The sequence below is a fragment of the Haliotis rufescens genome, unplaced genomic scaffold, assembly GCF_023055435.1.
Source record: "Haliotis rufescens isolate VD_foot unplaced genomic scaffold, xgHalRufe1.0.p SCAF_81, whole genome shotgun sequence".
Lineage (NCBI taxonomy): Eukaryota > Metazoa > Mollusca > Gastropoda > Lepetellida > Haliotidae > Haliotis > Haliotis rufescens.
Window position 1 is genome coordinate 328,664 of NW_025964374.1, and position 12,375 is coordinate 341,038.

Here is a 12,375-nt window from a genome sequence, read left to right on the forward strand (position 1 = left end):
GTGGTTCATCTATGTATGGGTGGTTCATCAGTGTACGGGTGGTTCATCTATGCACGGGTTGTTCATCAATATACGGGTGGTTGTTCATCTATATACGGGTGGTTCATCTATGTACGGGTGGTTCATCTATGTACGGGTGGCTCATCTTGTGTAAGGATGGTTCATTTATGTGTGGGTGGTTCATCTATGCACGGGTGGTTCATCAATATACGGGTGGTTCATCTATGTACGGGTGGTTCATCTATGTATGGGTGGTTCATCAGTGTACGGGTGGTTCATCTATGCACGGGTTGTTTATCTATGTACGGGTGGTTCATCTATATATGGGTGGTTCATCAGTGTACGGGTGGTTCATCTTGTGTACAGATGGTTCATCTATGCACGGGTTGTTCATCTATGTACGGGGGGTTCATCAGTGCACGGTTGTACATCTATGTACGGGTGGTTCATCTATGTACGGGTGGTTCATCTATGTATGGTTGGTTCATCAGTGTACGGGTGGTTCATCTATGCACGGGTTGTTCATCTATGTACGGGTGGTTCATCTATGTATGGGTGGTTCATCAGTGTACGGGTGGTTCATCTTGTGTACAGATGGTTCTTCTATGTGCGGGTGGTTTATCTATGTACGGGTGGTTCATCTATGTATGGGTGGTTCATTTATGCACGGGTTGTTCATCTATGTACGGGTGGTTCATCTATGTATGGTTGGTTCATCAGTGTACGGGTGGTTCATCTATGCACGGGTTGTTCATCTATGTACGGGTGGTTCATCTATGTATGGGTGGTTCAACAGTGTACGGGTGGTTCATCTTGTGTACAGATGGTTCATCTATGTGCGGGTGGTTTATCTATGTACGGGTGGTTCATCATTATATCGTTCATAAATCAATGGAGTGATTCATCAATATACGTGTGGTAATGTTGGAGAGATTCAACATTACGGGTGGTTCATCAAAATACAGGTGGTTCAACATTATGCAGGTGTCTCCATCAATGATCTGGTCGTTCATAAGTGAATGGAGTGATTCATCACGTGTGGTTCATCAAAATACGGGCTGTTCATCAGTGTGTTTATTTCACATTTCACCTGATACCAGAACACGCAATGTTCATGTTTTCAATACGTTTTATGGTATCCATCGATTAATCATTGAAAAATACGGATGATTCTAATGTTTACGACTATAACTGTAGTATTAATGCATTTCGAGGGATGTTATAAGTAAAAACGCTGAAAACTTAATCGATTTGTTTTCGAAAAGTTCGATAGTAATGCCACACCACCTATAACATTGCTTTTAAAAGTTTTCAATTCTGTTGGTCTTTTTACGACATAAAATGGTATTTGGCAATGCTTCAACCGTAGCAAAACTAATATCTAGTAAATATATTCAAGATATCCGTACTCGTCAAACGCTCCAATCATTCGACTGATTACAACCAGTTGATCTAAGTACTCTGTTTAAGCAACAAAATACATCTTGTTCGGTTATCGATCCCCCTATGGCCGGACGAAAACACGAGGCCCTAGGGTACGCTCTTATCGATGACCGGAAACAAAATCGATACAAAAAATAACAGATCGAATCGTGAGTAATTATAAAAGGATATTTATTGACCTCCAAGTCTACACAGGGTGTGGTGATAGTTGACGATGGTGTGCATTATCAGGAACAACAATACGAGTGTCATGTTGCGCTTGACTGGGAGCCAGCACTGTGAAAATTGGAATGAAATACAACAGTTGCCGACAGTCGTGAGGGACATATATTGACAATCACAATAAATCAGTATTGTGCTGTAAGTTTCGAGTTCATCTACGGTGGAGCTATTTCAACGATTGAGACAACAATCATTAAAACTTTGATTTGTAATTGACCGAGTCGGACGCTTCAATGCCTTTGTACTTTAAGTAAAGAATTCATAGATATGAACCGGATAAATCAATGATTTGAAAGGAAGAACTTTTGAGTACTTTCGGGTCGCTTTACAAATGTCGTGTGATTCTAATTCGTGTAAAGCTTTAACAAAATATTTTTACGTTTTATACTACCTTCCTACTCTTTCATATTACTATACTTAGTAAATCTGCCATGACTGATTTAACTATAGTAAAATTAAAGGTTCGGGTGATCCTTAACTTCTTTTGAATAGTATTTCAGTTATATGAGGGCGTTAACTTAATTTCGGAAAAAGACAGGTCGTAGATGCTCACTTGATTCCAAAGAGAGCGATTTGGGTTTAACGCCGAATCTTTTAATTTCAACAATATCCCGGCGTGTACACAAAGACACGGCTTCACACTTTAGAACTCAAGTGGAATCGAACCAGAGTTCTTGGTGTGAAGACGTGTGGCATGAAAACTAGGCTACCCCGCATTCCTATTTAATGCCGTACCCCTGGCCCTGATTGTCTCCAATAAACGCTAAAACTGCACCCTTTTAAAGTGTGATAATAATAGTAATAATATATTCACAACATCATAATAATAACTTGCACCAATACAACCATGAGATGTAAGAGTGAGCATAGTCTCCGTAATACTGCTCAACACAATAATGGGAATATGATGCAACGATACAAGATGCACGAAGTCTTGGAAAGTAGTCGGTACTTAACCCATCGTTAATTTCACAGTCATGTATATGTGAATAGTGAAATGAGGTTGATGGCACCAATCTCGACCATATGGAAAAACGTCTGGTTGGATGTGAGATATCGTTGTTTACCCTTATCAAAGCCAAGATCAGGGTCACTGGGCTGTCACGGCCACTGTGTCATAACAAGGCAACACTGGCACACGTTCCAATTTCATTTCTGTTGTTTCTTCAATTTTTATTGTCTTTTCTTCTTCAGGTGACGAGAGATTTAACACACTAGGAGCTGTGTCACAATTTGAAGCGGAACTGTCTAAATTTTGCACACGACCATCAACGACGTCAGAGGCCGACAATGAGTCCGATTCTGTCTTGGTCAAACGGTCGCCATCTTGAATTTCGTCTTGGATGCTTTCGTCTTTATCCGTAACCTTCTTACATTTCATGTTCTTCAACAAGTTTTTCTCGGCGTTCAGTTTATGTTCGGCGGCCTCGGCACTCGATATATTTTCCTGTTTCTTCCATTTTGTTCTTCTGTTCTGGAACCAGATCTTCACCTGAAGAGAAAGAAATGTTTGGTTAGAAGGTCTCTCACAGTTTTCCAAACACGCTGAAGATGGGAGAAAACACGCCATAGAGCTCAAACACCCAACAAATGATATCTTTTAACACCGAATTAACAAAACAGGTTTCTTTTCCTAAGAACGGCAACATGGCATTGACACCAAACGTGAAAAGCTATTAGCACGCCATCAGCATTGAGAAACCTAAACACCAGATGGCCGCCATACTGTTTTGCAAACGCTTCTAATTGCCGCGGCCTTCGGAGATTTAAGAAACACATCGCTGGTGAACATAACCCATGTATCTATAGTAGTGGCTTGAAACATATTTAAGTGCGTTATTTGACTCGTGGTAGGACGCAGTTGTATGTTTTAATACGGTGTAACGTGATACAAAAATAACTCCCAAGCAGAAAGGACAACAGTATGAGTGAGTGAGTATGGTGTTACGCCGCTTTTAGCGTTATCCCAGCCATATCATAGCGGGAAACTTCACATGGGTTCACATAAAACCGAGTACACATCAAAACCGAGTATTTGGCGTTCCAAAAGAACGCTTTTAGGTCTAGAAAAACCCAATGTCCCTGGCAACAAAGAACAGAACGAGAATCATTTTTACGAAAGTTAACATTTCTCAATTATGCCGCTTGTAATCCTTAATTAAGATATCATTTCTCAATTATACAGCTTGTAAATCCTCAATTAAGATAGCATTTCGTTTATTACCATGTTAGTATGGTAATTTAATGTAGGCAAATAGAAGATACAGTAGTAATCTTATCAGACCTTGTATGCCCGAAATTTATTGCTGTAAATTACGAGCAATTATTGTTTAATGATGTCAAGCTATCCAGAAGTATTTACGGCAGTGATATAACTGGCATGTATATTGACAATACCCTTAAGATACACACGTGATTAATTAATTATTTAATTGGGCTTTGTTTGTATGTGCAATCAGCTTTGAATATACAATGGTCGTGTATTGCAGATTCTGACATTCTAAAGCAATATGTTTCAATATGGGATATAAGTCTTATGTATCCTTCAGTATTACTGTACGTGTCATATCTGCTATAGAGAGCCTCGCATGGCTCTTGATCAAAATTTGTTTGATCAGGGTTACAACACACAAGGTCTTATTAAAGCTTTCAAAACGTTCTGTGTTAGGCACATGTGGAAGGTATTTCCAAATTTGACGCATTAGTGACCAAAAAGGTGTCCATTCCCTATTTAGTACCATATTCTGTACCTATTCAGGCGAATAATTGACTTGCCTTTGCATGTGTTTGTGCCGCCGACGGGGCAAGATAAGCCTACCTTTTCGCGAATACCTGGTATAATCTTTATTTGATAGTGATGCATAAACACATGCTTAAGATATAATCGGAATCTTAGCGGAGATTTCTTCTGATAAAGGTTTTGTCACATTTATTATATCCTCCAAACTCATGACAAAAATGTTTTGAACTTTTATTCTCACTGTTTTCCGAAAATTTCCCTCAGGCAGTATGTTTGAAACAATAAGCAATTAGTTATTGCGGCTATGTGTGAAATTATAAGGGGAAAGGTTGGACAAAATCATGGATATGAGACGTTAAAAATAAACGCGAGAGAGTGTTAACAAGATGTCTAACTTCAAGCCGTTTATTTATTTCCTAGTTCCGATTTTTTCAACATACAAGCTGTACAGCTAAATATAATTAACTGATAAAATTCAACGAATGCGTATTTTCGAATATGTAAAACTTAAGTGAAAATTTCAAAGTCTGGTTAACAGAATAGAACAAAGATACGATTAAATTCGCTCAGTTTGAATGGAGCCGTATCACAGCCATTGTTGCTTCACATGGCTGTTTCGAGTTAAGATAATCATGACAGTGTAATGTTTTGCTTAACTATTTGTGTCATAGTCAAAGCTCCAAATCGTTCGTTTATTTCCTCATTAAGCCATCATAAGATTAGCCTAATTAATCTCAATGGAGATGTCGCTGCAAGGAGCCACGTGGATTTATTGTGGCATTTGACAATGACTGGTCCCGCGAGACCACGTGACACCGGTCCCGCAGTGACTATCCATCTGCTGGCTAAGTGTCAAAGCTTGACTCTCTGATCTAAAATGTTTTATCAAATTGATAATCGGTGAACGCGTGTCGAAATGTGAGCCGCGGGCGCTTGATTCAATAATCATTAATCACTTTCATTGTTTACGCGATGGCGAAAAATAATTCTAATTAATGTTTTCGTTCTGGGGTAATTTCGAGAATTAATAATAAGGCAAAACTATTTGTTCAAACGAAACAAATCAGCTAGCGAATTTATGTTTACAAGTTTTCAATAGGAAAAGATTGGTAGAGAATTCATTCTTGGAACACCATTTCAAAGTAAGCTGATATAGCACCTTTACAGCAATATATCTGGTGGGATAGTCAGAATTAATTGTATTTTTTTAACTACACAGAAGTCCATATATCTGAAGAAGGAAAACCTTTTCAGTATTGATTCTCGCAGTTTGTTTGAATGATATAGCTTATGCATAGGTGTGACCCCCTTTAGTGATAGCTAACACACAATAGATGTGTTAAAGCTTAAGGTAAAATCAAAAGTTCAATTGCGCTTGGCATACCTGTGTTTCTGTAACATTAAGTAGTGTTGCCATTTCTGCTCTCTCGGCTGAGGATAAGTACTTCTTCTGCTCAAATTGCTTCTCCAGCTCAAAGATCTGGCGTCCTGTGAATGTCGTCCTCGCTTTCTTCTTCTTCTGTGGTTGGCCGCTGTCCTTATCGTCGCTCTCGTCGCCAGATTTCTTCCTCTTTTCGCCCTGAGAACCATCGTCTGGAACACCGAATCAAACTGTGCTTACTAAGCTTATTTAAGTTATTACAAAGCCGTATACTTATTGCATAATTCCGCCATTTCATTTTTAACGCATAAGTTCAAAGTACACATTGGAAAGAGCATAACATCAGCTTGTTAATTAGATTTGATATTTTGGGGCACGCTGCTATATTTTTATTTGATAATATTTCCATATCCATTCCACAATACAATTAATATTAAAATATTTTTATAAACTATTTACACCAAATATTACAGTTTTAACTTTCGAAAAGGCCTGTTTGCCATACGCCTCTGCCAGCATGTAAGAACTCATTTTAAAAATGTAAGCAAATGACATCTAACAAATGCCGGACTTCCTCGTTGATAACATCCATATAAGGGGGGTAAAACATTTAAGCAAGAAGTAGGCATCCCCGTGGGAGGAAATGGGGCTCCCCTTCTTGTTGATCTGTTTCTTTGTGCACGGTATTTCTGCTCGGGTTTACAAAGTCAAGACAAGGTAATTTGCCCAAGAAGTTTAATTTCAAATAACCATCAAATAGCCTTTTCCCTTCCACTATTTACCACCTGAACTAGAAACAAAGGAGGCCAGTGGGACCGACTCGTCTGTTTCATTATTAGATCTATGCATAAAGATTCCGAGTGACAGAAAAGTCTCCACAAGACTGTATGACAAGAGGGATGACTTCAACTTTCCGATTGTCAACTTGCCTTTCAGTTTGAGCAATATTCCTGCAGCTCCAGTCTTTGGTGTGTACAGTTCACAACCCTTGAGGTACAATCAGTATGATATTTCTAAAAGATTTCAAACAGCGCCATACGACTCTTGCTAAAAGTTGTTTGATCAGGGTTACAAGGCCTCATTAAAACTTTCAAGAAGTTTTATGGAAGACATATGGATGACATTTCCAAAATTGATGCGTCAATGACAAAATTAATGTCCTATGCAATTCCATATTTTGACTTGTATCATATGTTCCCGTCATTTTAGGTGCATAATTTACCCGCTTTGCATGTGTTTGTTTTTCGAACACCCGGTATGATCCCCAGTTGATAGGCATTCCTAAACACATGCTCATGACCCAGTCGGAATCGTACAATCGACTTTTTTAGAGATTTCTTATGGCTTTGAAGAGGTTGTCTCTTTTGTTTACATACATATTACTTACTTTTGTTTATAAACCAAAATGATCCCATTAAAATCATTTTCAATATTTGAAAAATATAAATGTGTCAAGTAATAAGAACATACAAGAACACGTTCCCGTGTAACGTGAAATGTTCCAAAGCACTTAACGCTGGTTCCAAGCGCTGTTTCAACTGGTTAACAATAACTCTCCTTAACAGAGGTTTTTGTTGTGGGGACGGTTTCCAGTTTGCTGAGATAATATTGACATAATGTTGTGTTAGAAGTTAGATGACAAATGATGTAAAAAATCTCTATTGACTATCGATAGCTTCTTGCATTGACGCATCAAATAGCATGTTATCGCATGTCATTGTGGAGACACTGTTTAAGTAATATGAGTAATGAAATATGTTAATATTTATTTTAAGTGATAAAAAGACGTTATGATAATATTTTCTCTCTGTCGGAGACTTTATTTATGAGTATACGGAACGCAAAACACGCGTCTCAGCAGTGCGCACCTAATCATGCCTTTCTTGAGAAGTATTTAATGCGCGCATTAAAACATATCCGAATAAGTTGAAGTTGTGTAAGGGACCAAATATGTAGTGTCGAAATGATAACCGTGTTTCAAAGGTGAATTCCCATGTTAAATAACGTGTTAGTTGAGTTAATGATATTTGAAATTTCATCATCCGAGGACATCATCATTCTTGTTTTGTCAGAAACATAATTGATGTTCGCCAAATGCAAAAAGCAGAAAACAAGTAACGATAAAAAACACGTGTTTGTTGAAAAAAAAGGAAAGCACGTTATAAAGAAAACATAAATATTGACCTAAAGGAATAGTTCAATCAAGTAAGATATTGATTAACAAAGCGTTTTCTTCTACTGCAAATGTATGTCTCGCCGAACGCAAGGCACGCCCATATACCTAGTATCATTCTTATTAACATTATTTTTATAGCTCTTTGTGTACATAACATATATAACGAGCTGTTCTGCTCTATGTAGGAAACACGAGTTTCAGATTCCACACAGGACGGAAACAATAAATGACCATCGCTAAGTCACTCGGCATATAAACTCTAATGACTTTACTCATAGACCCACCTCAGCATTGTGTCGTGCGTGAGATGATTGTCAACATACAAATGACGCAGAGCCAAGGACAAAGACCATCAGACAATCAGTGTCACTACGATAAACGAGGCTTGTGGATACCAATTAACAACAATTAACGCCATCCTATTCTCTCCCGATCGCCTAATCATTACTCCGGGTCGGTTGATGCCAGCGGGCAGGGACAGAAAAAAGATAAAGGCTTTGAAAGACCAGGAGGGGAAAGGATTTTTCTTCTTCCAGCGTCATGGCAATAAATGTGTCACCTTAAGCATATCGTTGTATAATTGTTCGGGGATAGACGATGAATTACAACTGACACACTAATGCGATTGATGTTGTCATATGATCATTGGCCGGCTAATCCGGGGGAAATGACAATTAACTCCGAGGCTTACTAGGGTTAAGTGACGTCGGGGCTAATACACATTTGTAATAAACAAGAGTAAGTGCTGTTAAGTGCCCGAAGTGGAGCACGTCCGTGCTCTTTCAATTCAGCGGGCCATCCTTCAGACGGAGGGTCGCATAATGGAGAACTTAGTTACATTTTCAGCACACATCAACGGTTATTATCTGTGTCGGAGAAAACACTTAAACAACAGCCCCAACAGAAGTACTGGGTCGTTTCTTAGCACAACGTGTCTTTTAATTCGTTAACAACATGTATGTATCAAAATACCATTCAAACAAATCTCACATAAAAATGACAATAATTCGGTTACTTTCATATGCATATAGGGGACAATACAATAAATACGTATTTTTTGCATGGTGTATAAAGTTTGCACCAATTGGACCGATAATCCAACATAGTCAAATATGTACAAGAACAATAAACGGCTTTTATATTAGTCTAATTAAATGGAGTTTTATTAACAGTGTCGATAAATATAACATAAAAAGTCAAGCTTTGTCAATTATATTCAAATACACACATGAAGACTTGAAACATAGCTTTCCGCATATATCAAGTACCAATATATAGTCACCAGCGTAAGAAACACTTAAATAAAATGAGAGAATATCTGTTCCTACCGGTTGGTCTGAATACGGTGCTGATATACAGTAGCTGATACACTAACTGTTTACTGAACGGGAAAATGACTTGATTGCATCCATACATCGATCCAGATAATGTTGTTTTTTTTATTAAAAATAAGGTTTAACAATTTAAGCTCAGCATCACACTGTACACAGAAAACTAATAACCACATGTATTATATTCACTCATGTTACTTATGATTTGAAGAAAACTACCACGAATTTACTTTTTTAACTCAGCGGCAGAAGCTGAAAGCTAAAAATGTTGATAAACTTGAAACATAAAATTCCATTCTGTCAAGTCGACACTTCAGATTACAAATTAAACCCAACTTGTGTGAGTCATTGTACAGCACGTCTTGCATTTGAAAAAAAACACTGCAATAAACAACTTTTCGTTATCACTGTAATTCCCACCCCTTGTCTAAATCGCTGATTAACCTTATTTTGGATATGGTTTGGAGATAACACACACCGCTTGTTTATTTATTACTCGCACGTGGTCACGAATAATGTCAATTTATGCATGTGACACTTGCAACTAACTGACAACTCGCGACTGAAGTGGTGCCTATTTCACAGCAAGCACCTGTTGTTGCGTAACGAACACGTAATTATAAAATTAATTAAATGAAACGATATTGAGAAAACCCAGAAAACGATGCAGAGCCACGATTAATTATAGGATGTTTATCAAATACTTATTTTGTTTGTTTTTAATTCAAGTACAGAACTGTTAATTTGTGATTAAATTGAATTTTAATGTTTCATGAAAGTTAATTCCGTTTTCGCCAAAGCAAAATCCATTCCACATAACTGAACTAGTTGAACATAACGAGATCTTAACCCGTCTCGGTGACTGGCAAATACAATTATTCAATAATAATAAACATCACATTACATCGCTATCACGTTCCGGTGATAGTCTTATCGAACAACATGGAGTGATTTCCAATCCTCAGTGCACAGTTGTCATAAAAAATATATAAAACAAATATTATCAACACATTCTCCACAACTTTACAAATTACTAAACATAATCAAATAAAACACTGACCTGTTTTCGGCGAACTGGACGAAAGACGGTCACTCATGTCCCCACGGTGATGAACCCCCTCATCCTCACTGTCAGGGGTGCGGTTATGGGTGGGGCTGACTCGATGCCGGGACAGGTGTTCGAGGGGTGAGGCAGGAGACAGACCCCCAGGGCTGGTGGAACACATGCTCCCCCTCTCCTCCCTCAGACCCAGGATATCGGCTATGAAGAAAGACGTAGGCTGCCTGGGTGGGTTCTCGTAGATGTGGGGGTGCCAAGTCCTGGGGGTGGTGTACAACTTGTTACCGTTGAATATTACCGGGTAGGACGCCAACGCCTGGGGTTCCATGGTGCAATACATTGTGAAGTTTCTTCAAAGATCACGCACGTAAATGAAATCTGGTCCAAGCCAAACGAAGATCCAACTCGTAAAAGTCTTCACAGGTCCTCAAATACCAGTAAGCACTTAGAGTTAATTACTGCAATGTCACATCAACATGTTCCAAATCCGAATGAAACCATCTCCTTGTCAGGTAAGTTTCAACAACAATTGGTAACCCTCCTCAAGTATCTCCAATGAGAGTCTCAGCATAAATGATAAACAAACTCAGTATGTTTAGGGTAAAGAGTGCTGGTGGTGTGATAAGCCCCGCCGAGGAAAACCGAATGCCCCGCCTCTTTGAACTAATCCGCTTTAATCCCCACGAGGTCGACCGGGAGAGTATTTCCGGGTTATTGCATAATTAGCGACTGTTTACCAACCTGCAGTCAGCTGATCGCCCATTGTCTTTGTCATCACCGTGGTAATTGCTGCTAATGACAAGCCCAGTCAATGACAATAGTTTATTGCCGTCAATCTCCCCGGTGCTAATAACATGGGTATATGTTTATAGAAGCGATCGGCTGTCAATGGCTGTTCTCATTGCGTCAATTGATCCGAAAACTTGTAAATTCCAATCCGGTACTGAAGTTGATTGGCTCACTTATCAATCCGGCTCTTTAAATCCTCAAATGCCTGTTTCACTGAAACGCACACCTCTGTCATGTGACAAGGATTAAAAGTCGTTGAATGGCAATTTCTACACTGTTTCACAGTCTCTTCATATGTCATAAACTGTATCTCCCATCAAATCAAAGAGCTGTCACTGGTGTGACAAAAGGTCCATTGCAATCAGCATCGATGTAAATATCAGTAATATTTTCCGCACAACTTGCTCTCAATACACGCTCTTTCGCCGAGCGTCTGTCTGCGATGGGGGCTGCCTGACCACTACTCTGACAGAGGTTGCGTCCCTCCCTCGCCCCTCACCCTCGGAAAGTGATAAGACTCCGGCGTCTGACGAGGTTTTTAACGCCCGAGACATGCGGGTCGTTGCAAATGCTCTTCAATTTGGTAGGAATTATTTGCCCCGTTGGGAAGATCAATGTAACGATCGAATGAATAATAGAAGAAATGAAAGAGGCATATCGTGCGGTGTATAAATCTATTAGCGATTAAATGAAGCTGAAACACGGACCCGGCCAATATTACAGAGCAGCCTGTATCAATCATGATCCGGGCTAACGCTAATAGGCGAGCGGGGCAGGGAGGGTGGGCGAAGGATAGACCCCTCCCCCATACAATTGCAAAGCTGTGTCACTCGAAAAATTAATGGCTCTCCTTCGGTCGTGATAAGCAAATATTGGTAGCCGAGGTGTCAAGTGGGCTGCGAGTCTCCTTGACAGCGAGAATATTGGTATCATTAAACTGAGAGGGGGTTTTCCGCCATCGTACTGATGACAACGCTATCTTGCCTCGCTAAGAGCTATCTCTAACCGTTTTGCAATTGAACAGGCAGATTGTATATCGCAACTTTAACCTGATGACATAGGAAATAGCCTAGTGTCGCGTCCCATATTACGACTTTTCAATAAAGCTATTTATGATTGCAACCCTGTTTAAATACCAATTTCTACGTTTGTTTCCAACTGTTTGTCTCGTTCTGACGAAGTGGAGGCGCGATGCTAATAGTCCCCGCGCCGGTAAAAATTGAGTTTTCGCGG

At 39.3% G+C, this 12,375-nt stretch overlaps 1 protein-coding gene across 1 annotated transcript; it reads right to left on the reverse strand.

The window, feature by feature from the left end:
• Positions 1-1,620: 1,620 nt before the first annotated feature.
• LOC124142056 (brain-specific homeobox protein homolog) lies at positions 1,621-11,820 on the reverse strand. Its single transcript, XM_046510320.2, has 3 exons — positions 10,354-11,820; positions 5,790-5,998; positions 1,621-3,157 (listed from the first exon to the last, which is right to left on the reverse strand). Exons 1-3 carry the CDS (start codon positions 10,691-10,693, stop codon positions 2,756-2,758), a joined length of 951 nt encoding a protein of 316 aa, XP_046366276.1. The 5' UTR covers positions 10,694-11,820; the 3' UTR covers positions 1,621-2,755.
• Positions 11,821-12,375: the final 555 nt, after the last annotated feature.

Bases quoted from the DNA above. Each gene is read 5' to 3' on its own strand.
- LOC124142056 (XM_046510320.2), bottom strand. From the start codon at position 10,693: ATGTATTGCACCATGGAACCCCAGGCGTTGGCGTCCTACCCGGTAATA. The intron at 5,999-10,353 runs GTCAGTGTTTTA...TCGGTGTTCCAG, and splicing joins GTCCAGTTCGCCGAAAACAG to ACGATGGTTCTCAGGGCGAA. The intron at 3,158-5,789 runs GTATGCCAAGCG...CTTTCTCTTCAG, and splicing joins TTAATGTTACAGAAACACAG to GTGAAGATCTGGTTCCAGAA.